Source organism: Passer domesticus, chromosome 6 (genome assembly GCF_036417665.1).
Source record: "Passer domesticus isolate bPasDom1 chromosome 6, bPasDom1.hap1, whole genome shotgun sequence".
Classification (NCBI taxonomy): Eukaryota; Metazoa; Chordata; class Aves; order Passeriformes; family Passeridae; genus Passer; species Passer domesticus.
In genome coordinates this window covers 44,100,346-44,127,702 of record NC_087479.1, presented here as the reverse complement: position 1 = coordinate 44,127,702, position 27,357 = coordinate 44,100,346, and the positions used below count along the sequence as shown (strand labels likewise).

General features: G+C 43.3%; 2 protein-coding genes and 1 long non-coding RNA gene across 19 annotated transcripts in view; 1 reads left to right on the top strand and 2 right to left on the bottom strand.

Annotated features, from left to right (window-relative positions):
- CPT1A (carnitine palmitoyltransferase 1A) overlaps positions 1-4,015 on the bottom strand; it is a 38,462-nt gene extending 34,447 nt beyond the window's left edge. The window contains exon 1 of one of the 2 annotated variants that reach the window (XM_064425055.1): positions 3,897-4,015. The gene's annotated coding sequence lies outside the window, so the exon portion shown is untranslated. Of the gene's footprint in view, positions 1-2,649; positions 2,798-3,896 lie in introns of those variants that run through there. The other variant, XM_064425057.1, reaches the window with a different exon arrangement.
- A 2,701-nt stretch (positions 4,016-6,716) lies between these two features.
- Positions 6,717-18,059, top strand: LOC135303345 (uncharacterized). The gene is made up of 5 exons (XR_010364826.1): positions 6,717-7,282; positions 9,862-10,045; positions 11,227-11,424; positions 15,367-15,520; positions 16,371-18,059. It is a non-coding gene; the product is annotated as an uncharacterized LOC135303345 (long non-coding RNA).
- Positions 7,479-27,357, bottom strand: part of LOC135303344 (uncharacterized) — a 79,389-nt gene continuing 59,510 nt past the window's right edge. For 11 of the 16 annotated variants that reach the window (XR_010364816.1, XR_010364822.1, XR_010364823.1 and 8 more), the window contains one exon: positions 23,755-26,001. Coding sequence is in view for 6 of the 16 variants with exons in the window: in XM_064425052.1 (XP_064281122.1) it covers positions 25,995-26,001 (7 nt within the window). In the remaining 10 variants the exon portion in view is untranslated. Of the gene's footprint in view, positions 14,119-15,987; positions 16,246-16,401; positions 17,026-23,754; positions 26,002-27,357 lie in introns of those variants that run through there. The other 5 variants (XM_064425050.1, XM_064425051.1, XM_064425054.1 and 2 more) reach the window with 5 other exon arrangements.

Below are 27,357 nucleotides of genomic sequence, written 5' to 3'. Positions count from 1 at the left end.
GGGCCCATTTTCTTATTCCCTTCCTTGGTGGTAAACTGGAGCAACAGGTCTATATGGATGGAAAGAGATAATGACAGAGGCCAATGAATGCAACATAAACATAGCCCCACATCTGTCTTCCTTAAAAGCAGGCTGAGATCTACACACAAGCCTTCTATCCCAGCAGCTCACTGGCCCTGGGATCCTGAATAAGTTAGGACACAGCACGAGGCAGACTCTTTCCAATGCTCCCAGCTCCTAACAGACACTGCAGCAATGGCAGTCGCTCAGCTGTAGCTGCAGCTCTCAAACAGAAAGTCAAGAGAAAGAGTCTGAGCTTTGATTCACACACAGCTTTCAACAGCTCAGAGGGGCTGCATCAGATTGGAACCATTTCAGAAAAGCTGATGCCAATGGAGAAAATAGTCACAGACCATGGTTCTGAAACACTATTTTCCATTACACTGAATGGCACTGTTTACACTGAACATGTCCAAGATGGAGAGGAACTGTGGAATGACAGAAAGTTCATGTGCTCCCCACTCAGTTATTTCTGAGGGCTCCAGCAGTGACTGCCAGCTCCTGTGACAAGCAAGTTAATTTCAGGGGCCAGACTCCAGTGTTAGGCTCAGTATCCACTTTAAGGCATCTAACCAAGTGTTTGTCTGCAGGCTTTAAACTCCCATTCACCTCAACACAGATGCCATCAAGATTTGTCAGAGTGCACACTGTTTTCACAGGCACTTCAAGGAGAAAAGTCGCAGTTAGTAAGTTGTCTTCTCACCTGATCTGGAAAGAGGGAAAGCAGAGGAGATTTGAAAACAATCTGTTAATTAATTACTAGGCTAACCCTAAGGAATATTAATCCCTGCAGTTTCTGGATCATATGATCTCTCTCCTCTTCCCAATAGCACGCTCCTGTAGAAGATAGTTCCAAAATGTACACTTCAATAAACAACCTCCCCAAAAACCCCAACAAACACAAACCACCAACATTCTCCAAAATCAAACCAGAAATTTTTACAACTGTTGGATTATTTCTAGGGTTTTTTTTTTCCTTATACAGGACATACTATATTGTTCCTAGGCCTCTTAGATCATTCTAGCCTCTATTGCAATACATGTTCTATTGTCCACATCTCAGCAAGCTACATCCTCTGACCTTCTAGAAATCCGGAATAATCTGACTAAGAGAGAAGCACACTCTGCTAAAACACTGTGCAGTTATCATACCACGCAGAAACCTCCCCCACCTCATAAAAACTAGGCTCTAGACCTGGGTATTACTTTTGAATGCTATAAAAGACATACCCAGGCATTTAGAATATACAAGTTGAACCCTTCTCTCTCTGAACTTAATGAGCTTCTGTTCCTGCAGTAAAGAAGAATTATTATCTTCCCTATGACAACAAATGTTTCTGGAGTGACAGGACTTTTACCAGACATAAAAGATGTCACATTTTAGGACTTAAGAGATGCTGGAAGATGGACAACAATGTGTGATGATGAGAAAGCAAACGGAGTTAATTGCTTTCACAGTAGCTCAATGGTCATTTACTGCACAAGGGTGAAAGACCTCAATAAGGTCTTTAGACCTCAATGAGGTCTTTCAGCTTGCACGAGGCACTAAGACTGAAGAACCGGTTCCAATGATTTGCAAAAATATTGAAATTGACATTGACGTTCTATTTAACCCTTGAAGAAAGAAGGTTCAGTCTTTGGATCGTGTTTTTCCAAACGTGGAGTTCAGGACTACAATACAAGCATGCTGCAGGGCAAAGACAATGGTTTGGAATGTTAAGAAAAAAATAAAAAATTACACAGCTTAGTTTTGTTGACTTGCTGGGGCTTCATTTGTGGATTTTTTTCCGGGGGGTGGGGGTGTTATTTGTTTGTCTTTTTTAGTGCAAACATTTGCTTAAATCGCCTTTCACCCCAGACTTTTGAGGGAAGACTTGGGATTCACCGCCGCCCGGGGGGCACGGGAGGCCCCTCGCGGCTCCGGGTCCAGCCTCCCGCCGCTTCCCGGCTCGGACCGGGACCGGGACCGGGAGCGGGGACAGGGCCGGGGCCGTCCCCGGGCTGCGCGCGCGCCCCCGCCCCGGCGCGCCCCCGCCCCGGCGCGCCGCCGCTGCCCGCGCGCGCCCACGTGACGGCCGCCGAGAAGTGGGTGAAAGGTCGCGGCGCGCCGCCCCGCCCCGGGCGCTCCAGGCCTTTCCACGCGCGCCGGGAAAGGCGCTGCCAAACAAAAGTTCCCAGGGAAAAGGACCGCGAGCGATGAAAGGAGCCGAGCGCGCCTCTCTCGGCGGGCTGCGGGGAAAAGGGGGTGCTCGGATCGTGCAGCCGAGCGATTTCCAGTCCGGTTCTCGGCGCTGAAAAGCCTCAGTAGTTCAAGGTTACGCTTTTCTTGAACAAGGAATAGTGATTTCTTCCTGGAAGAGGCTCTTCAGTCAGGGCTGAAACTCCCCAAAATTTTAAAAAGCACTCAGAGATCAACTTAACTTTCGAACTAAGTCACGGCTGTGACAGAGCCCGATACCTGTGTAACCATGAGAAGTCACATTTCCTGCGCTGACAAAGATCCGCACAACACCACCTGTGCTATTGTAAACCGGCAGGCATTAGTTTATATCGATATGCTCAGAAAAGGAAAAGAACCTGCTAGCTTACCACTTGTTTTATGTGGCATCCAGTCCTGATGGTCAGAAAAAGCATAAAGGAGTTAGCAGATCTGGAAAATGAACACGTCAGACACTCGGGAAAACATAATGAAAGAAGAACGAAGGAATCAGATCTCCATTTTCAGTGCTAGTCCCCTACCCACACGTGAAAAGGAAATGAGCCGTTTTCTGTACTGTAATTTCCTTTAGACTGCAGATTGTCCTCCAAGTGCTGACAGACTGCCAGGTTAAGAGGAAGAATGAGACGTTTGTCTTGGTCCTGCTTTGCACTTTTCTCTTCCCAAAAAAGGTGCTTCCTGTTAGTTTCATCAACACTAGTACACATCTATGATAACTGGATCGCAGCCCAAGTAATAGTTTAAGTTCCATTTTCTATTTTAGACCAGAGAACATAGAGCAAAGACCAAAGCTGTGAGAATACGAGGCGAGAAAATGCGATGCTGCGAGAATCCTGGTCCACCTTTTTACAAGAAGCCTAATTAGCACCCTCACGCAGTAAACCTGTCACGCCTTGAACAAGACACTACATTTCCTGTGTTTGTAGTTCCAGCAGTTTGTAGTGACTGCGGTTTCTGTAGGTTTTACAGGCTGCAATCACAGGGACGTATAGACCAGTCTCTCTCTCATACACACACACACAATACATTCGTTTCCGCACTCGCAAACCCACCACGATGCCACGCAGCGAGCACACTTCCTCGGCTACCAGTCGAACCCACGAAGCCGCGGGTCACCCGTGTCACCTTTGTTTGGGCGCCGGCACAGATCCAGCGATTCTCCCGGGAAATTCTCCCTGTGTCACCTGTGTCACAGCGCTCCCCTGCCCCCATCCGCGGCACCAAGGCACTGCCCCTCACAGCGGGGCAAACCGCGAGCGCGATGCCAAGGACACCGCGCCTTTCCCGGACTCGCCAGCACCGCGCCCACCACCCTTCCCTGCTTTTCCACCCTCTTCTCCAGCAAGGACGAGCCCGCTTAGGAAGCAGCACCCGGCGCACTCGCACACGCACCACGGAACTTGGCGCTCGACCTCATGGAAACAACAATTAGGCTAAAACCGGACCGAGCGAGCCCGTCCGCCCGTGCCCGATGCTGCCCTTCCTCAGCCCCAAGGAAGGCGCTCGGCGGCGCCGCGGGAGCGTCCCGGCCGGAGGGGGAGGGGAATTCATCCCGCGGGGAATCAGCCGGGCACGGCGGGCACACGGCCGCCCGTGCCCGGAGCCCGGCGCCGCTCACCTGCAGAGACCGGCGGCCACGGGCGGCGAGCGGGCCGAGTGCGGCGGCGGCCGCTCGGGAACGGCGGTGGGACGGCGGCCGCTCCCCTGCACGCCCCGCGGAGGCGGAGCGGAGACGGGCGGGGAGGTGCCGGGGGAGGGATGCGGTGGCCTGGGCTGGGCGGACGGCGGGGAGCCGGGACGCAGGCGGGCAGAGCCGCGGGGAAGTGTGGCCGTGGGGGTGGCGGTGCTGGGCTTGCGACAGGAGCCGGGAAACGCGGTCCCTGTGGCCTCGCAGTCGCCCGCGGGAAAGAAGCTCCGGGACTGCCAGGAGAGGAGCCGGGGCTGTAAACGAGGCGGGGGGAGAGGTGCTCCTCGGAGGGGGATTGCGCGTGGGGCACCTGCTCGGTGGTGAAGGGACTGCCCAGGAAAGCGGAGATTTCGAGCCCCCAGCCCCTCTGTGAGCCCCAGGCAGCTGCTTGCCTGGGCTCTGGCAAGAGCGGGGTCAGGTCTTAGAGCAGCTGAGATGGGAGTGTGAAGGAGCTTCCAGGGGAAGGCGCAGGACAGCAACTGCTCTCCCTCCTGGTTCCTTTTGCTCGGGAGCCTTGGCTGGAGGGTCTTTCATTTGAGTTTTCTCTTTGGAGCCTGGGTTCTGACTGCCTTACAAGGCAGCGCAAGGGCAGAGCCCCGGTGAGCGCCAGCAAGAGCTTCCAGTCCTGGCCCCTTGTGTGTGGGAGCCCCAGCACGGAGCCAAGGTAGCCCCCCATGGGAAGGACCAGCCAGCCCACTCTGCTCCAATCCAGTGGGATTGGAGGGAAAAAAGTACCCTCAATGCATCTCAGTAAAAGTGACTACATTCTTTTAAAAATGCAAAATCACGAAAGTAATTAAAATGCAAAGGTGCCAGTCGCAGGGCAGAATGGCAGTCAGTTTGGAAATGACTAGTTTTTGAATTTGTAATGAACTTGCCACTTTCAAGAGCTTGGCTGTCAGATGCTTTGTTTGATGTTGGCATGATAACAGCTGGAAGCCTGCTCTGTCCCAAAAGGAGGTCATGGCCTGTTTGACTACAGTGGTGTCAGTATGGAGTCTCTCCTTCGAACTGCTAAGAGCTGGGATTCCTACATTTTTCCCATGTGGGCACACCCACCCAGCCATGCAATCCTTCCTGCTGCAATTTCCAGGATGTGGCTCAAAGCTTAAAAATACACAAATGGGACCAAATCCAGAAGCATGGACACTACAGACTAAATCTTTCCCTTACTCTAAAGATCATGCAGTGTCAATGAAAAGAAATCCCAACTTCTGATCAGAATTTTCCCTTCTAGTGTTGTATGCCTAATGATGCAATTTTAAGGTGTTATTCTTCCAGAAGGAAGCATAAACCTAGGAAAAAGCAAGGGGAAGAGAAGAAAAAGCAGAGGCATTTAGGTCTAGAGGGGGAGAAAGAAAACAAAAGAATAAATCATCATCTACAGCCATCAACATCACTCATATCTACATCTGGCTAGGATAGGAATAGTGGATAGGAATGTAAGGTGGACAGTTACAAGAAGGTGATTGGGTGGGAAAAATCATGTGTGTTTTTCATTAGGCACAAAGGCAACCTAAAATGTCTTGTTAGGCATTTATTTACTTATTGTATCTTGCAGGTGCCTTTTGCTATCAAGATATTTGTATAAAAATAAAAGAACAAAAAATAACAAGTCTGTTCATTCTACTAGTACCTGTATACATATCTTAGTCTCCAGTTCTTGTTTTCATCTACACATGAAACCAGGAGAGTATCAGTCAGCTGAGAACATATGTTGATGTTAATTATTTTGTTCTCCAAATAATTGTGTGAACTGTCATGAATTAGGAAGCTCTGTCAAGACAGAGTGCTTACTTTAACATGATTAGGCCCCCTGCAGATAACCTTAGTGAAGACATGAAATCTATTGCCTTACGTAAAGCTGTGATGATTGCAATTTAGCTAAACCTGACTTGGCTCTGTTTAGCTGGCAAGTGTAAACATCACAGATAATCCTGCGAGTAATTCCTACTGGTCCTGACACTGGCATCTAGGTCAGGCTGTATTCACCCATTAACCCACAGGAGCCAGGTTGGTAGTTCTATAAGAAGGACCTAATCAGAACATTTTGTACCTTTTACTGTGGCAGCACACACTGCTGAAATGCTCCAACTCCTCTGCTAACTGTGTTTCTTCAGCTAAGAAGGTGATAAGATACAAGGTGATTCTGACACCCGTAGCTGCAACTGCAATTTTCTGCATGCCTGCAGCATGGCCTGTGTTTCTGTAGCAACTTTGCACTGCTCAGCAAATTTAACTCAATTTTTACCCTTTAATCGGCCTATTTTTATTTTCTAAAAAAATATGAATATCATCAGCACAAACTGCATGTGCTTGGTGCTGTAAGACTTATTGCAATTAATTCTGATCCTTGTAATCCAAAGAAATCAAAGTAATCAATGACAAGTCATGATAATCTGTGTTTTGTCAGACTGAAATAATATCAGTTTACTACGAAGGTTATGTAGTTCTTGACTTAAATATATTTGGTTATCTTACCCCAGGCCTTCTGCATGTACAGAAACTTTCTGGTTTCTGTACATGCAGCATGACTTCTTTGTAACAGCTTTTCTTACTCAGTCTACTTACCTTGCATTATTTTTACTTTTGTCTATTTTTAAGGTGTGGCAAAGCATTATGCCCTAAACCCAGATCTGTTATGGAAGCGTGGCTATCTCCAGTGCAATTTTGTGTTTCTCTGTTTTGGTTTATTTAAAAAAAAACAAACTTCAGATTCTCAAGTTGCTTACGTCAAGCAGTTTAATATCAGTAACAGAATTAGTCTGCTCATTGGAACTGAATTATTCAAGATCTTCCAAGCACAAATTTGTTGGGTGTAGTCTCAGTTTCTTGAGCAGGTATTTTTCCAATTTACTTGCTAGTGAAAACACCACTGCAGTTTCATTTTAAACAGGGCCAAGACTGCTTGTTGTTTTTTGTTTTTTGGTGGTTTTTTTTTTCTTTCATGTTATATCCCATGGTATTTAAAAATGAAGGTGTCCATAGTTCAAATGTAAGCGCAGGTAAGTCAATGTTCCACAGTCACTGATATCCTGAGTGGCAACACAAGGTAGTAGATAATGAAATGAAGAACAGCTCGAAAATGTAGCTTTGTAACTTTGCATAAAGGTAAGTGTATGCATGTTTGTGTGCCAGCAGCCAAGGGTGAGGGCAAAGCAGGCTGGACAGGACCTGCCCTGACAAGGGCATCTTCTCATGGCATCTGAGCAAGATGAGCAGGACAGGTCCTCTGAGAGCAAACTGGGCTGGCTGGATCATTAGAGAAGTCTTCAGCAACGGGGCAAGTCCAAGGCTGTCAGGTGGAGAACAGCCAGGTGAGGGTCAGCTGCAGGAGGGCACTGAGAATGAGACTGGGCGCTTGAAAGCCGCTCCCAGGCTAAGCAGGGAGCCCCACTGGGACCCTGCAGAGCAGATTCTCCCAACAGCTTATTTAAAAACCAGACACCTGCATCCTTTTCTAAGGAGGCCCAGAGGTCTGGCAGCCAAAAGTCCAGGAAATATCCTCCAGGCCCTGACAGTGCACACATGTGCAGGAATGTGGTCTCACTAAATGGCCACATTTACCTTGCATGAGGTGATGCAGGAAAAGTATTAATTTATTTGTTCTCCAAATAATTGTGCAAATTGGAAGAACTCCCTGGTCAGCTCCCTGGAGGGCAGAGAGGCCCTGCTGAGACCTTGACAAATTAGAGGTCAATCAATCTCCAACCATGTGAAGTCTAACAAGGGCAAGTGCCGGGTTCTGCACAAGTGCCAGATTTTGCACCTGGGACAGGGCAACCCTGGTTGTGGGTACAGATTAGGAAACGAGAGGCTGGAGAGCAGTGCTGCAGGAAAGGGACATGGGGGTCCTGTTTATGGGAAGCTGGATCTGAGCCAGCAGGGGCCTGACAGCCAGGAGGGCCAACCCTGTCCTGGGGACATCAGGGACAGCCAGGCAAGGGAGGGGATTGTCCCACTCTGCTCTGCACTGGGGTGGCCTCACCTTGAGTGCTGGGGGCAGTTTTGGGTGCCACAATAAAAATGACATGAAGCTATTAGAGTGTCCAAAGGAGGGCCATGGGGATGGTGAAGGGCCTTGAGGGGAAGCCGTGCAAGGAGCAGCTGAGGTCACTTGGTCTGCTCAGCCTGGAGAAGAGGAGACTGAAGGGAGACCTCATTCCAGTTACAGCTTCCTCCTGAGGGGAAGAGGAGGGGCAGACACTCTTCACTCTCATGACTAGTGACAGGACTTGAGGAAACAGCATGAAGCTGAGTTGGGGGAAGTTTAGGTTAGATATTAGAAAAAAGGTTTTTTACCTAGAGGTGGCTGGGCACTGGAACAGGCTCCCCAGTGAAGTGGTCACAGCACCAAACCTGACAGAATTCAAGATGTGTTTGGACAACCTTTCAGGTACCTGCTGGGACCCTTGGGGTGGCCTGCACATGGGCAGGAGTTGGACTCAATGATCCTGATGAGTCTCTTTCAACTCTATGCTTCTATGAAAGATGCTTCTATGAAAGTGTTTACAAAATCCAGTATCCAGAAGGGATAAGATGTTTTGCTAGGATCAAAATATTGCAAAACTGTGTAGTGCACATTACTGGCCAGTGAAAATCATTTAGTGATTTCATATACCACAAATACTGCCCATGCCTGGCCATATCCTCCTTCTCTTACATGTTCCAGACCAATCATGTGTCCCAAACCCTCACTGGTATGAATCGATCATCTCATCCACTGTTGTTATATTGAGTAACACCAAGCTCTGCCAGCACACTAATGTCTCAGACTTTGAGCTGGCTTTGTCTTTTTCCATTCTATTTATTTAGCAGATCATTTAAGCAGATCAGAGTGTCTTGCCATGTCTTGCACTGCTTTTTTTTTAACCAGAACTAACCTCACTTGACTGAGTTGTCAACAGGGTTATCAGACTACCCTGTGATAGATCTGGCACAGAACATATGGTGTGCATATGATGCTTTGGGAAAATAATTATGCCCCTCTTCTCCTAACTAGGATACTTTTTAGAACACTTCTAGTTTATTAATTTTCTTGAGTGAGACAAGCATTTGTTTTTAGGGAATGGCAAAATGATCACTCAAAACGTGCCACAACTTTTGATGGGCATTTAAATCCAAATGAAATAAGTATACTTATTATACTCACTAATAAGTGCTTTGTCAAACTAAATAGGCTTTACAGTTTATCTGCAAAGTGCAGGTGCCATTTAACCACTAAGTTACACGTTATTGCTTTAGAAATTAAATCCTCTCTAGTAATTCTCCATGGCATGGTTATGTCCCCAGTCTCTGGTATTAATGTGTGGAACAGCTGAGATAGTCTCACCTGTTGTAACAATACCTCCAAAGAGATGACCAGGGAACCAAGTGAACACAAGCACTAATCAATATCTGTTGGGAAGTGGACAAGTATAGGTCTAATATGCTATTGACCAAAATGTCCATAAACTGAGCAGGTACCTGAGTTTTTTAAGGAAAGTTTAAATTTTTAATTAACTAACTATGAGTAAACCCCATTGGGATTTCCTAAAAGTGCCTGAGCATCTCTGACAGAAGAGTGCAAAAGAAATTGAGTGACAGCTGCATGCTCAATGTTCCAAGCAATTTACTGTCTCTCCATGTTATTTTTAATACATATTGACCGAAAGACAAGAATGAAAGCACTGCTGCAGCACGCAGAAGAGAGAGCCTTGCTGGGCAAGTTCACAGAACTTTTCTCCACTCAGAAAAATGGGCCAAGAGGCCATTTAGTGGGAACACCTGCAGCAAGTGACAGAACTGCATCACATGCAGATTTTTAGATCTCATGGTTTTCATTTCTCTCCTTCTGATGTTTCACTTCTTATCTGCTGCTTTGTGTATTTATGGTTCACGCCTTTGTCCTTCACAGTCACATTAGGGGAAGAATACAGATGATCTGACACCATCCTGGATGTGAGAAGATGGATGACATCCCAGGTCTAAAGGGTATTACATACAAGCCTCACAGCATGTGCCTAAGGTTATGCTAACAGTAGCAAAATGGAGCCTGGCCAAGCTTTGAAAAGAAAGTATGTAGTTGGAAGTTTTCTAAGGTAAGGGAAAAGTCAAAAATACAATACTAAAGGTTACTGTATTAAAGGTTACTGTTTTAGAAAAAGTCACAGTGAATGTTGCAACTTAATGGTGGTTGTGTTTGTGACATTCCCTGAACTCTGCAAAACTTTGAGAAAGAAAACTCCGTGGCCTGAAAATACACATCATTATTTCTAGCAAAGACTAGGGGCATATCTAGAGATTATTTTAAAAGTTATTTAGAGGTTTGGTTTTCAGATTGGTGGACCTGGCAGATACTTTTGGAAAGATACTATTATGTCCACTCCTAAAATATTTAAAATAATCTACTGTCAGTAGAAAATCTGTACTGCAGACTAACAGCCACTCTAAAACTGATAGCATAGTTTTCCTTAACAGTTTCAAATGCCAGCCAAACTGAAGGGGTTTGCATTGCTGATTTTTTTTTTTTTTGCTCATTGGGCCACAGATACTGTATGTGCCATTTTCTGCTGCAGTCTCCTGGATGGAAGCAGAACTGTTTTTTACCCACCTAGGTCTGCAAGGACAATAATATAAATTATTTCTGACTATTTGCTTGATTTCTGGTGTACCAATTACATGCCTTACAGTAGTTCTCAGACTGGTTTCAGAAGTAGATTGAACTGTTGTTTAGAGATGAAACTTTAAATGAAAGAAGTAAGTTCAATTCCTTGCTACTCTAATTTACAGTCAAAGAGTATCAGCTGATTTCCTCCTTTAGTTCAAGTTAAGCAGAGGACATGGGAAGGCTGCACAAAACTGTGCAGGTGGGGAATAAGGAGGAGGAAAGTCCTTTTGTTTCACCTGGTTTTGCCATTTTAGACAATGAGAAATGCACAGGATAATACTACATGCTGAGTGGACTAAAGTAGTAAACTGAAGTAAACTAAAAGATTATTCCTCTTTCCTTATGGTTTTTGATGAAATGAAGCCTCCAAGCCTTGCAACACTCACTAGGACTGCTTTTGGTTACACAGTGTTGCTGTGTCACTGTATTCCAGTGTTTCCCTTCAAACCTCAGCATTCATCTCTGCCTGCCTGACTGAAGCACATCCACTCATCTTCCATACTAAATTTCCTTCTGACTCAGAAATGCCTTCTTTAATGTGGATACAGCAGAGTGAGGACATGCTCTTCTATCCTGCCTAGAGCTTTTGGATTTTTTTTCTCTATATTTCAGGATACCTCCCAGAAAATACAGGAAATTTGAATCACACCAACTCTGTCCCCATCCAGCTTCTCTTGGCATCATCAGAGCTATTTCCAAACTAAGCCAGATAAAATATCCAGTATTGAACACCATGGTCCCAGCAATAAAACTAAGATCCACAGTGCTACTGTTTATGAAGACTGTTCCTCAACCACTCTTTCAGGAAAGGTAAAGATATTCTAACTTTAGTCCTGAAAGAGGGCTCATTTTCATTGTAATGCTCATCCTAAAGAAAAAACTCTCAGTGCTGTGGTTTCTCTCAGATCACACCAGTAATTTCTATAAGTAAGCTGCAATATGAACTCAATTCCTTAGACTTTGTTTCAGATGTATAATGCATAACCAACAGATCTTAAGGCCTGTAGATTTGCAGTGTATGCAAGTCTCATCTTCAGTCAAAGCTGAGTGTACACATATGATTAAAATCCACCTTTGTACCTTTTCTGTTGAATTTCCTTATCTTTTTATATTTGCAGCCATAATTAAGCATAATTTATTTGTGATGTGTTTCCTTTAGCTTCTATAGTACTTTCAACTCAAGCAAAGCAGAGTGCTGAATGAGTAAGAAGAGAGAAAATCCTTCAGAAATTGGGACAGGACATTAGAAAGCATTCCTCCCCTTCTATTGTGTTCTGTTGCCTTTGATATCCCTGTGACATATTGAAACCTCTTACATCCTTACCAGGAAGAAACGTGTGCTTCCAAACCAGGATTGTGGTTACTGCTCATAAATGTTTAACTTAAAAGCCCAAATCTTCCTTATATATGCCATGAAATATCTGACATCAAGCAAGATGGGTTTTTTGCATTTTTTCCCCCTCATCAGAAACTGACACTAACACCAGCAGTCAATGGCTAGTTTTACCACCAAGGCCTCATTAGAGAGCAAAATTGTTTAAAGGCGAAGAATTGGTTCGATTCAATTGAAGAATTCAAGGGTTACATTGGGTGTTGGGGTTTTTTGCTCTATAGTTGTCTGTTTTGCTGTTTTTATTTATTAGCCCTGCTTGAGCAATTCCCAGAGCAAACAATTTGTCATATTGGTCTTCCTTCCTCATTTAATAGGCAAAATGTAATTTAATACTTTTGGAGAACATTGATGTATCTACATATATGAAAAATAAATAAAGTCTGGAAAAGGTGTTTTGTACTGGGTGCAGAAGTAGTGAATTTTGTGGTACACTTCACCTAAATATGTGCAAAGATTGTCTCTGTGAGTAAACAGCTAAGAAGTGCACCATAACATTTTTCAGTTTCTGGAGAAATTGAATTATTTAGTCACATTTAATGACCCCGTGTTTATCAAACCATCCCAAGGAGTAATAAAAATTGTTACAGAAAGCAAAATGTTTCACTAACCTATTTACCAAAATTAAGTTCAGGTCATAGTAAGCTGGGCAGCAGAAAACAAACCAAGTGCACAAGTCCTTTCCTGCGTTGTGGAGTGACCCTAAGCATGCAGTGGACTTTGTTCATGTTTGTCACTGAACAGTTCTAGTCCGTGTCATTCTGCTCAGTTTTGTGGTCATACACAAAGCACAAATTCTTCCTACATGCATCTAAAACACGTATTGTAACCACATAAACAGCTGAGAGCAGATAAGTAAAAGTGATTGGAAGCACAGACCATCAACATATTTCACAAACAAGTTTTTCAGGACCTAAACAGTTACAATATGCCCTACCCTGTGGGCTGTTTACAAACCTGAGGGCAGGTCAGCTTCCCAGGTAATCCATGCCTGCCAGGCTACTGTCAAAATACTGTCCGCCAGAGAGTGAGTATTGCAGGTCTCCTGTCCTCCTGGCTGGAGCTTCACTCTTTCTTTGTGTGTGAGAACAATCCTAGTTTGCATTTGTGCCTGGGAAGCTAATGAATTTAGCAATCACACAGATGAACTGCTGATGACTAGAATAACACCTGCAGTTTAGGGTCAGGGGAGAACGGCTAAGATAAAAAAAGGAATGGCTATGTGGAATTATTAAAAGCAAAGCTGAGAAGTTTGTTGTCTTCTGTATAGAAGACAATATATAAGAAAATCTACTGGTCAGAGGAGGGACAGCAGTTGCATCTCTCATTCAAAGACTGTACTTTTTAAAATGATTTAAAATGAAGAATAGTGGAGAAAATCAATATTGTGAAACATCACAGCATGCAAGGAAAGAGTGCTTTCTACCAAAGCTCATGAAAACAGTGGAGTGCTATTCCTCAGGATATCTTATGCAGGCCTAGTATTTGTAACAAAGTGAGAATGACTCTGCCAGTGACTGATTTTATGTGGCTTCTAGGAAGAAAATATTATTTGAATCATGAATTTCATGCAGGCAGATTTTGCTTTTGGAAATAATTGCATGAAAATTACTTGGGAAAACATGCATGGGGGAATGATACGTGCTCTAAAAGAAAGGCATAATACTATGTCCCTAAATGTACTTATCTTCATGAATCCTTAATTTAAGTTAGGATTTCAAAGTGATCCTCACTTTGAAAACTTGGTGAGGTACTGCACTGTGTCGCATTAGATCTTTAGAGTGCAAATATCAATGCATATGTTACTGAACAAGCACTTTGTGAAACACCGCAGCAGAAAATAGGTCATAGTGTCTTCATGTGGCTGCTGCGGAAAGAAATAATAAACAGAGGCCTTGGAAAATGTATGCTTCGGGGTTTAATGCAACATAACTACCAAGAAGAGGCACTCACAAAACACAGACTGCGTATTTTTTTCATTGTGAAACTTTTCTTCTTGCCTTTCCAGCAGCTGCTTTCAAGCAGGACTCAACTAGATGACCCATTGACCTTACATTGTCTGACCTTTACATTTTCCTGGACTCTTCTATATTTGAGGAGATACTTCAACTCATCTGTTTGGAGAGAAGAAGGAAATGATGGATTCATTTTTTCATCTTATAATTTTTGTGACTGATCTTTTGTTATTACATAATTTTGTCAGTAGCATAGGACTACCTGCATGGCGGTCAATAGTCTTCTTAAATCCCAGCATGAGATGTGTTTACATAGTTTTGGATTACTGCACTCAAGAAATTAGCTAAACTTAGAGTTACTCTGCTTTCATACTTTTTCAAAGTGTACTTCTACAAAGCCCCTTGAAAGTGAAAGGTGTTTGCTTGTTTGTTCATTTTTATCTTGGTAAAAAGTCCTGCACAATGCTGGTTTCTCACAGATATCTGCAATTCTCAGCCCTCTCCTAGGATTGAGTTGGATATGACTTCGAGAGATAGAAGTGTGCAGTTTTGCTGGATGTCTTGTGATAGTGTACAAACAGCATGAATATTGATGCAAATGTGGTGCAAATATTGGTGCAAATGCTAACGTCCCTCACCCCTTTTCATCACTAGCCTTCTGTGGAGGGGATTCTGGCTACGTGCATCACTACTTTTCAGAAGCAATATTAACAATTACAATAACAATGCTGCAACAGAGATGAGGTTGCAAAATATCAATTTTTTTTCACAGGGTGCACACCTTCATAATCTTCCTCTGATAGCTGGTGATGACATTGATAACAGTGTTAACCCTGTGAGCCCACGACTGACCTTTCACATTGTACCTGCAGTCCTCCAGTGAAGATGTCACCTGTCAGTGTCATGGGATTGCATGAAGGGCCATTACCCACCAAAGACACCCTTGCCTGGAGTCTCACGTGTAGGATGCTGTCACTGGCCATACTCCTTACCAGGGATGATAAGTAATGGATATTACAGCATGTGCAGCTGCACATGGGCTGTGCATATGTCACTGTGCCTGTAGGGTAAATATCAGAAATAAGACCTGACTTTACTGGGAAAATTTAGACATGTTCTCCATTCCTGCCCCTCCCTCACACAGATTCTTGCAGCAGTCAAGAGACAGTAGAGACCTTTGAATCATCCCTTAAAAACAAGTGGTGAGGACAAATAGAGGGAGTCTTTCTCAAACAGCTTGTCATTTCAAAAGAAGGCCATAGGCACGAAAACACTTGGCACCCTTGCCCAAAATGGACTCTTGAACTGGACAAGATACATGCTTTGAGGTTTAGCAACTTATTTATTTCTCTCTCTGTAAATACTGGTGCTAGGACACTATCACCTATGCTGGTGTTTACATTTCAGGCTGCTGACAGAAAAGGTGGACAAGCGTGGCTCAATCACATCTTGTTCAGCAAAATCTCACCAAATACCAATCAGTCATGGTGGAAGTGGCTTAACAACAGATCCAGTTGTTCACACAAATTAAAAGAAGAAGACAATGAAACTGCATGCTTGGGTGAGAAAATCACGAGAGGAAGCATCACTGCTGGTGCCACAGCTTCCAGGGGCAGTCCCAGGGTGGCACAGGTTTTCCTCATGGCCCCAGACCCTGGGCTGCAGTGGTTAATGAGGCCACTGGTGTTTTCATGTACATGGGGAGTTTATGATTTATGCCTCAGAAGGAGAAAGCACAGTTTATTCAGAGGGTTAAAGGGGGAAACCTCCCACTTTAGAAAGGGAGGGTACATAAAGGTGTTGTTTTTTAGGCCAAGGAACTGAGTTTAGTGAAAATTTGCCAACATCCAGGCACTTGCCCCAGTCCACCATCATGACAGAGGTTTTCTTACCTCATGGTGGCTCTCTGATACTTAATCTACTAAATCTGATCCCAGGTCCTTCTGTGAGCAGTGGCAGCACATCCTTTTCCAGGCAGCTGGAACATGCCCCACAGGCATTGCAATGACTCTCCAGGGCTAGGAGAGGAGCCCACAACACTTATCTTACACTTAAAAATTAGTTCTTAGACACCTAAAATGAAGTTAGATGGATTCCTTCTCAAATAAGTTGGTCCAGTAATGTTTATTTATGGCCAGATACTGCTTCCTGCTCCCACTGATGACTGCAGTGCAGTTAACTCCATTTCTTCCCATGTGAGTGAAGTGTTTTGCTGTGGGGGTTAGAGCTACAGATTTGGTCTTCTATGTGTCTTTTGTGTCTTCTGACATTGTGTCTATATAGCAACTGAAATAATGAAACATTTAATTAGAAAAGGAAGTGATTCATAACATCAGCTTTAAAGCAAAATATTTTACCATAATGAAGCAAGAAAGTTGCAGTGACTCATTTTATCTTCATTTAAATGACAGGGCATCCCAAGAAGTATCTGCAATTTGAGGGAGTCTCCTTTGAAATCCAGCCCAGTATACTTAATTCTCTTAGCTAGAGACACAGTATGGGAATGCTTGGGAACCAAGGGTGAGCTTCCCATATGACACTCCATGAAAGACTGACTTGCTGGGTGAAGAAACTCTGCTGTAGAAAGATTTACACCCATACTGCAAGATTGCTAATTTAGTCTGCTGAGATCCTGTCTCCAACAGCTGATTGTGTTGACAATGCCAAGAAGCACATTCAAGCACATCCATGTTCCTCTAGGCTGAAGGTCATAGTGCACACACAGCCTAAAGAATCACAGCACTTCATCAAAATTGTTAATTGTGCTTACTGCACCTGCATCCTGGTGAGATTTAAATAATAATTGTCCTGTCCATAGTCCTGTCTGACTCTTGGGGCAGGCCCTTTCCACTTGTAGTGATGGGCTCTTGTCAAGAACAGAACCAAAATCAGTAGCAGATCCTCCATCTTCCCAAGAGAAGTCCATATGTGAGGTGCTGAGTCCCTGGCCCCAATCCAGCAAAGCATTCAAATAATTTACCTGTGCATTTTGTGTCAGTGATCCTGTGCTTGGGGATGAACCTGCATGTTGATGGCTGCTGCAGGGGAGAACAAGTCCTTAACATGCTGGGTGATGTGGAACAACAAGAGCAGCATTAAACCAAAACATGGTATTTGAACTTCTCACTTTTAAGATTTTCAGGCCTTCCATCTGAGTGACATCCATGCTCAAACAACTACTTTCAGCAGGGATTTTTATACTGAAGCCTCCTTTAGGCTCTGCAACATTACAGAGTGGAACCTGGCCTTCAACTTACAACCAGTCCCACTAACAGGAGTCACAAATAAGACAGAATTCAAAGAATAAGTATTTTTGGTGCATGTCTGGTATCTGAAATACATTTCTCTGCTAGATGCCACGACCAGTTAATTTTCAGAAGTAATTTTCACCAATATACAGGGAAATAAGGAGCCGAACAGTGTGAAGTACAGAAAAAGTTGCTGTGAGACATGCAGACTCAGCTCCAAAGGCAAAAAATTGTGCAAGAATTCCCTGTAACTGATGACTTATTAAACTAAGGTGTGTTTATGAACTACAGGAACTGGGTAGTTATCTACTTCCTGGAAGTTCTTAAGTGTTGCCTGGAACATTTAATTCACTTTAACTGAACAAAGTCAACTATAACACAGAAAAATCCCACAGGTTACAAACAAAGCCTGGCAAGCTTTAAAAGAGGGAAGAGCAAGACTGGCATGCACAACAAACCACTAGAGCCAGTCTCAAGCTGTTGTAATTTACTTGCTGCATGTTTGGTGTGTCTTCACAAGCAGCCCTGTCTCCTGGTGCTTTCTATTCAACAACCTTGTCCTAGCAAATGCTGAGTGTTGCTCACCTTCTCTTTAGCCTTGCAGCCTGTTAAGTACACCACTGCCACAGTGGCTAAGCACTCTCCTTCCAAAGGAAATAAACCATCATGGTATTTTACACTCTACAGAAGCCATTTCCAAAATTAAAAACTTTCAAGCACAGCTTCCATACCAAAAGTGCCAGGACAGAAAGCTACTGCTGACTTCTACCTTGCCTCTGGTGCTCATCCACAAACCCACCAGATGGGGATAAGCAGCTGCCTAGCAAACTAAGTGCACCATGGCACAATATAACCTACCACAATTGCAGCTCCAAACTGAACATGTCTGGTGACTGTTCACACACAAAAGGTATCTGGAAAGAAAGCAGCTTCAGGCCTTCAATTGTGCGTTGCAGCCCACAAACTATACAGCCTGTGCTTTCAATATACCATGCTATATTTTATTTATTTTCAGCAGGTTAAAGCACAAAACCTGAAAACAGCCAGCATCTGCTACCAAAAAAATCCCAACGAATGCCAGGAGAGAAAGCTGTTGCTAGCTTTCCTCTCTCTGTGGAGCCTATAACTGCACTTCAGACTCTGGGGCTGTATGTGCTTCCCATGCCCTGTTCAGCTGCTTGTGATGTCCTTGCTGAACATAACAGCTGCTTGTGTATGAGTGGAAATCCTCGGTTTGGCAGGTGTTTGCAGGGTCACTGGTGGCTCTGTTGTGATGGTGTGGGAGCAGGAAGCAGGGCTCTGCAGCTCTTGATGATGGCATTGGTGGCAGATTGATGGCAGGGGAGAAGCAGGGCACTGGTGTGAATTGGAGGAGTTATGCTGATGCCATGTATTGAGGAGAAGGAGTGAAAACAGCAAGGTGTGTTGTGGTGTGTTGCAGAGGGGATGAGCCAGAAGATGGGAAAATGCCAGTTCCCTCCTTTTCACCCTATCTAACATTGGGGCAGGGATAGGTAAAGAGGATATGATTTATTATGCATGTTTAATGCTCACATAGCTGGGAAATCCTGCATAGTTGCAGATCCCACAGGAAAAGGCACAGAAGACTCGATCTTGTTAATGAATGAACCAGACCTTGGAGGAACTCAAGAATGACACCCTGGATGTGTTACAGAATGCTGCTTGAGTGTCAATCTGAATAGAATATATTCCCAGTAAAGAAGGCCCATTCTGAAGAGCATAGGCTAGTGCAGGATTTCAGAGCAATAATCCAAATAAATAAAGGGCAAGTACTTATTTGACCATTTTGGATTTAGAAGGTGCTTTCTTTTGCATTCTGGTGGATGAGCAGAAATCCAGCAATGGGAAGAAAGATGCAGCTATGCTGGACAATACTATGACAGAGATCAAGAAACAGCTCTACTCTCTTTGGTAATATATTTGCAAAAGAACTGGAACAGTGGTCAGGTAACGATAACAACATAACTCCATGCCAAAATGTGAATGAAAGAAGGTCAATTGGCAGAAATACTGAGACATTCATAAAAGAGAAACAATTTCTGCAGTTTGGTGGATAACTCTGTGTTGGGAGGACTGGGTTAAAGGTGAGGAATATTATCAATAGCTCAAGTGACTGTGCAGCTGGGAATAATCCCTGATAAAGCAGAGTGAACAGCAGGCCAGTGAGGCTGTAGCACGGACAAGTTCAACAGTGCCTGCTTGTGCCTCTGCCTGGGTGTTGCTTTGGGGATACCCCACTTAGTAGGAGGATGGAAACAGATTTACTCTTTTCAAGTGTTTTAACTGTGGGTTTGTGGGATTATGGTTGGCTGCCTGTGAACTTTGAATCATGAACTATGAATTGACAAATTCTCACAACCACTAGAAAATCAATCTGCCATGCAAATAACCCTAAAATCCCTGTAGGAGGGGTAAAAGGGGGGATAGCTCCAGGGGAATAGTGGCAAATAGATTTCTCTGAGTTATCTAAATGTAGATGTTACAGGGATCTGCTAGTTCTGGTTGGTTCTTTCTCAGGATGTGCAGAAGCTTTCCACTGCTGCCCCATCTGAGCCAGGGAGGTTGTTAAAAATTTTAATAAAAGAAATAATTTTTAGATTTGGAATTGCAGAGGGTTTATCTTCAGACAACAGACCACAATTCATCGAACAGATGGTTCAGGGATTATCTAATTTCCTTCAGTTTAAGGGGCATTTGCACACCCCTTGGAGAAAACAATCTAATGAAAAAGTAGAAAAGTTGAATCAGACTATGAAGACAAATTGTCAAATTTTAGGTAGATGTATTATCTGTTGCTTTGCTGAGAATCCAGATTACTCCATGTGCTAGAGAGGGAGTAAACCCCTTTGAAATTCTGTATGGCAGATTGCACCCAATTAATACTGTGGTGACAAAAGGTGACCAAATGCATGTGAAAGATCATGATATGTCGAGAAAGTATCTATTATCTCTCTCTCTCTCTCTCATGGGTTTTGTCCTCTTTGCATGGTACCTCAACCGGCAGACTCTCCCTTCCTTTGGATGTGGCTATCCACAGCTTTCAATCAGGAGACACTCTTTATATCCAGACCTGGAAGGATGAGCTGCTGGTGGGAAACAAAATGTTTATCTCCAATGTTGGTGCTGCAGCTTATAAGCTGCCATGGGAAACTGAAGACCACCAACATCTTTCTATCCTGGCTCCTTTTGTGAGGGAACATTTGGCTGACTTTTTCATTTTTGGAGCTGCACGTGTGCTCGGTGAAGAAGCGTCAGGGTACGTTTAGATTGTTAGGCAGATGCACACCACCATCTAGTGGTGTTTTGGAACGGCATCGGGGGAAGGCAAAGAGCCAGCTCTTGCTCATCTGCACTTTTCCATTTCTCTCTCTAAACTGTACCACCAGATCTGACGCTATGCACTCTCCTTCCCCAAAATGTGCCATCTCATACTTCCACTCCAGGAAAAGCCCAGCTCACAACTGAAGAAGTCCAGCAATTGCTCCCACACAAAAAATGCCAGGACAGAAAGATGATGCTTGCCTTCTTTCTGTAGGGAGTCTGTAAGCTGCACTAGCAACTCTGGGGATACGTGCTTTCCTTTCCACCTAAATATACCACCACGTTATTTACTCTCAGCAGACTCCAGCTCAAAAATTGAAAACATCCAGAGACTGCTCGCATACAGAAGTTTCCAGGACAGAAAGACGTTGCTGGCATCTTTTCCTTGTAGACTGTCAAGTGCACCACCAATACTGGGGCCATGCACTTTCTAACAAAATCATCACACATGATCACTCTGGAGATAGACCATCTCTGTACCAGAAAATGTTCAGCAACAGCTCCCACACAAAAGGCTGAAGGCTGTTGCTGGACTTCACTCTGCCCTGCAGCCCATAAACTGCACCACAAACACTGTGGTAATGTGCTCTCCTTCCCACCTAAATCTAACTTTCCTGCCTGACCACCCAGCAGCCCCTCTGGCAGTCACACTCCCAGCTCTAGGTGATTTGATCCTGGGACTGAGGCTCCTTCACAAAGGGTGGCTCCAGTGATCCCTGGGTGCCTCTCCTGACTCCCCACACTCACACAGTCAGACCAGGTTTCCTTACTGGATCAAGCCCCAGTTTCCCATAGCAGAGCCCCAGATAGCTGGGTCAAGCATTTGCTCTGGGCAGGGTTGGCACACACAGAGTGTGGCCTGGTGTGGGGGGGAAGGGCTGTGGGGATATTACAAGTGGAAGGTCAGCAACAGCTCTGTCCTGTCACCTTTACAGTGGGAGCAGCAACTGAACATTTACAGTTTCAGAGCTGGGCTCCAGAATGAGAGTATGAGGATGGGAAGGGGGGCATATAGTCCCGGTGTTGGTGGGACACTTCAGGAAATAACTCCAGAAATAGTGGAAATTTAGTTGCCCAGCCAACTAAATGTACAATGACACGCTCTAAAACATCACAAGCCTAGCTCCAAACTTGAAAACCTCCAGTGACTGCTCCAACACAAAATTTGCCCAGACAGGAAGCTGTTACTTTGCCTTCACCTTCCCTTGTAGCTTATAAACTGCATGACCAGCACTGGGACTCTATGTTTTCCTTCCCACCTAAATGTACTGTCACAGTATTTACTCTTGTCAGAGCCCAGCTCCAAAACTGATAGCTCCCAGGCACTGTTACCACACTACATTTGTCAGGAGAGACAGATTTTGCTGGTCTTTACATTCCTGCTGTCCCTGTTCCACAGCACCACTAGATGGGGCAATGCACCTGCCTAGGAAACTAAATATACCCTGGCATCAAATCAAACCAAACATAGCTCCAAAATGGAAAATGTCCAGCCACTGCTCCCCACAAAAAAAGAATCCAGGACAGCCCTTTGCTGGCCCTAGGTCTGTGCAGAAAGTGATCTGAGGGATGAAAAGTGAACAAAAGTCTACATGGGGTCCCTGGGTTGCGAGGAAGGGCACTCAGATGACCATGGAGTACAAGGATGGCATTTGGTTCTCAAATCCACACAGAAAGGGACACGAAAGGTAAGAGATGAACACATCATAGTGTAATTCCCTCCCGCCCCCATTCCCCTTCCTTTTGTGAGTTTTGTAACATTTGGTTGGTAGAGATGAAGCCAGGATGTGATGCAGGTGTGCAGTCAGTGAGAGCCATGCTGGCCATTGCCCACTGACCCTGTGTAAGATGGTACCAACCTAAAATGTTATTGCAGCAGCACTTGATTTGGTAATTCCAGTTCTTAAACCAAATGCTTTCTGTAAAACACAACTGCTATTGCAGGCATGGCCATAGTCTTCTGATTTTCAAGAATGAGATTTTTAGGGGTAAACAACAAAGGAACTCAACAATGAACTGAGGTTATGTGGAATAACATGCTGCAAAGAAGTCCACTGGAAGGCAAGATCAGAGCCCTGAAAGCCACCTGTGGTTAGCCTAAAATTGCTGATGGATTTACAGCTGTTGTTTTAATTTGTAGTGTGTAAAAACCAGTGTCTACAACAACTACCAAACAGCTCTGATGCTTTCAAAAAACACAATTGAATTTTCATATATAATGCTTCATTCTAACCAATTTACTTATTGTGAAGTTTAGGTAGGGAGCAGCTGAGAGCACTTACTGCACATTAATTGTTACTGCTGTATGTAAAACTGCATGTCATAGACTGCTTTGAAGAATTAAAACTACGGTTGCATAGATGTGGGCAAAAGTTCTAGAGAAACTTTGCCACAAATAATAATTTGCATTTCAAAATTAATCTACTTCAGCAAATTCTTATACCCTTTCCAGAACTGCTTCTTCCAAATGCAAAGGTTACCCGAATGCACCTTCAAAAGGGTTAGTAGAAGAAAATTCAAACTTACATGCATGAGAAGTTGTAGAAAGTGAGCTTGGATTTCAGTGAATATTTTCCTGAAAATTCTTTGTAATAAAAATCATACTCATTCTACCATGTAACAAAATTGATATCATGTGAGCAATTGCAACTCCCCAATACAGCACAAAGAAGAGTGATAAATCATTGCAGTGAATGCTTTTTTGGCTCAAAAACCTAAATCTACCACATATATATGGATTGATACATTTGCACAGATGAGATTAATAGGCAAAGAAGGTAGCTCCTTGATAAATAATTTAGAATAGAGTATTTTTTATTTGTTAGCTTGGTTGACTGGACAGATTCAATCCAGACAAATAGAGAGGATTGAATTGAAGAATTCAAGAAAATTTTCTGTGTTACTCCAAAGTATAGGAGCCTACTGGGAAATGTACCAAAATAATTTCTTTTAAAAAGCAGTGAAATGGGGCAGAATTTAATGCTTCCCAGTGTAGTACCTCATGACCTATACAAAAACTATGAAGACAATAACCACTCACCTAATCATTCCCTCCAAATCCCAAGTTTTCAGGATAATTATGAAAGTTATGTCGGGACTTCCACTCTTTCATAACTTTCCTGACAAAACTTTCATAACTATCCTGAAAACTTGGGAGCTGGGGGGGCAATGTCAGTGTTTTAGAGGTCTTTTTTTTTGGGGGGGGGGGGTGGGGTGGGGTATTTTTCTTATCCTTTGCATTGTGTCTGTATGTCTCTGTTCTTATGATTAATGTGCTTTGTTTATTTGCCCTGTGGTCCCTTAGCACTTCACTTTTGCCATCATCCATATCAGTTTCTCTCCCTTTCTTTACAGTTGGATTAGTTCTTTCTCATTCAGCTTCTTGTGCCTTGAAAACTACTCCTGCAGTCCTCCCTCCCTCTTTTTCCTAAGTAAAAATCATCTAATGCTGGAAATCAGATCTTCACAGGGCTGGAACTTGGCTACATTATTAGCATTGCTAATAATCACCTTTTAAAGGAGTAATTATATTCACATAATATCAGTAAATGCCTGCATATAGAAATCTGCATTTGAGAAACTTAACTCATGTTGTGAGTGTGGCATTCAAAACTGAGAAAAACTAGAATTAAGCCTGCTTGTACAGCCATGGTTTGGTCCACTGATTATGCTGCAGTAAGGTTTGGCATTGCTGGACCACTGTCTTTCCTCACAGGCCTTGTGTTATTCATGAGGTGGATATTCATGAGCTGTTGTAGTTTGTTTCCTGACAAGTGTCCAATCTTTCTACAGACTATAAAAAGTTAATTTTCTTAATGAGATTTTCTTCACAGCTCTGTATTCTTTAATTCCCTTAATAACTTCCTTATCTCCTACATTTAATAATTGCCTTCAGAATGGCCTCTCTGACATGATATATGAACACAACGTGGAAGAAAGTGATGACGGTCAGTCCCGCAGCAGAGCAGTGCCAACCTAAACACAGGGGTGTTTTGCTCTTGTGACAGTCTCTAGTCTTGCTCACCTTTCCCAGCCTATTGCCAGCAGTCTCAGTCACTGCAGAGCCCTGCTGCGCTTTGATAAAGCTCACCCATGTATTTTCTTACTGCTTTGCCTCTGGTCTTCCCAGCCTGTCAGTGACCCCGTTGCAGTTTCAGCCTGCCCCTCCCTGCTCACCGTGTACCCAGGTCACCCTCTGCTGCTCCTTCTGCCTTGCCAGCCTCCACTCCCCACTGGGCAGTTCAAAGGTGGGTAGTGGACCAGTGAGGGATGGATAAATTCCAGCACATTGTGACTAAGCAGGTGCTCACCACTGGGAGCCACTGGCAGTGTCAGCTCCCACGAGATCCTCCAGGACTTGCATGCCTAAGCCTTTAATCCTTTTCCAGCAGTCATAAAACTCCAGTTTGGTCAAATACTGCCCTAAGCCAGAGAAGGCTTGAGCTGCTGAGGGATTTAAGCAGCTAAAATGCTCCTCAGATTCTCATTGCTAGGGCGTAGGGAAATGACCTTCTGAAATTCCCTGTGGAAACTCTTTGTTTGTATCATCACAATGGAGCTGGGTAGAATTGCCAAAGCTTGGCATGCAGACAAATTGATCTTTGGCAGCAGTGAAGAGCAAGAAAGGGAATCTGCAGCAGCAACTGCACTTTTATTTCACTTATACTGAACGAGCAATTGCTTAGTTTTTAATCTCAGCTCATTTGAGCAAAAAAAATTCTTCTGAGACAAGGTTGAAAATAGTAAATTAAACATGTTTTCATTCAAGTGCATCATTAAGCATACTACTAATATCAGTGCAGTATGCACAATAACGCCATCAAACAAAACTCCTTTACTCTTTAAGAAGCAGACCAATCTTCATTACTTCGAGTTACAGGAATAACAATGTGCTTTGTCTTCCTACACCCTATCAGAATTCAAACCTCCCTTGGAGCACTCAGGTTGAGCACTTTGAGTAGAAAACCAAAGGAGGGAGCAGAGCTTGTGTCCCTTTGGAAATCTGACAGGTTCTCCAAGACCGTGTGTGATTGTGAGGCCAAAGCTTGCAGTGATTGCTGTCTGCCTGCCTCTTTTCTGCATACTCCTCATGTAGTACCCAAGTGGCCTCTGTATTTTTCCTTTTTTCAATGCTCAGGAATGTGGATTCCACTTTTTTGTTAAACTCACATCAAATTACAATGCTTTATGTTTTGACTTTGATTTCTAGAACGCTAACCATGCATCTTGCTATTCTGTAAGATGAAATACAAATATTCTCCACAACGGTCTGAAGCATCCACAAACTGTGCCTGGGTCATGTTGCATAATTGCAAGCCATTGATATTAAAGTGGGAAAAGGAAATGCATTTGAAATCTAGTTTGTACTGGTCACAGCAAAATTGCAACCACTCACAGACATTGTGCTCACTCCAGTATTCTGAGAGGGTGGATGTCCAGAAAGAATTACAATCTGCAACATATTTGACAAGAAAGAAAAATTACAGTGAAAAATTCACATAAACATTGGGTTTTTTTCAAGCAAAAATTTGATTATTTCAAGCAAAATGAATCCCTTTGCTTTCTCCTGACTGCAGTCTTCCTTCTTTATTCCTGCAGAGCACATCAAGCCCTGTGTTTGGCCTTTTCCTGCTTTCTATTGTTCAGCCTTTTGAAATTCATTTTGTGTGAGATATTTCAAGAGAAAGTGTTTCACATGGAAATAAAAGCTTCCTATTAAAAGTGCAATAAAAAAATAAAAGGTCAGAGAAGAGAATTTTTGAGAATTTAGAACTCTGTAGTGAAAGCAGTGATGTGTTCTTATACTGAAATAACTTGACTCTTAGATGGGAAAGTAGTGAAAGCCTCTTAACTACACTTCATGGCAGATAGATCAGTTAAATTTACACAACTTTAAAATTTATACTTTTTTTCCTACAATTCCAGCAAGTTCTTTCAGTCATTTCATCTAAAATAATGTTAATGTCATTGTAGGGAATATTTTTTTGTTAGATTAGAAAAGGAAAAATGTATTACTCTCAACACGCATCACTGGACAAAGAGCTTCCAAGTAACCCTGCCAGACAATTATAGCAAATCAAATTCCAAATTTTTTAACAGCTTCTCTCCTCAGCAATGCAGTTACTAGGAAAATGGATAGAAATATGTATATATTTGCCATACACTTTTTCCATCCCCCCAGAAAAACATATTTTAACTGTTATTGGTACAAAATCTATACCTGGTATGATATATATACTGCAGCTAACAAACATAATTTGTGACACAAGCACTATTTTTTTCCCCCTAGAATCAAAACACAGACTTTATTATTGTATTTTTAACTTTTTAAGGATGACTAGTAATTTCCTTCAGTTTTGATTCTTAAGCAGTTACAGGAATCCAAGACTTGAGGAATTACTGCTTTAGGATCTTTAAGGATTCTAAATTAATTTTGAATATATTATCTGTAATATTTATTATATCACTTGAGTGGGGCAGTTGCAGAACAGTAAATAGCAAAAGAAAGGCCATCAAGGATGTGAATGAAAGTAGTCTAAAGAAATCTGAAAATGTAGCTATTTTCACATCTCACAGCATCCTACACTTAACCTGTATTTCACAGTTTCTTAGTCCAGTCATCCATTATTCACTACATAAGTTTCAATTGAATCCAGAAAATTTGATTTTAGGCATTGCTTATATGAAATTGTAATTAAAAATGGCTTATGATAGCACTGCAAGCCAAGTGAAGAGTGTCTGTCTAGACAGCGAGTTCAGAGTGCAAAATGATGCAAATAGGCTGGAGGAGTTTCCAGAGTAAAATTAA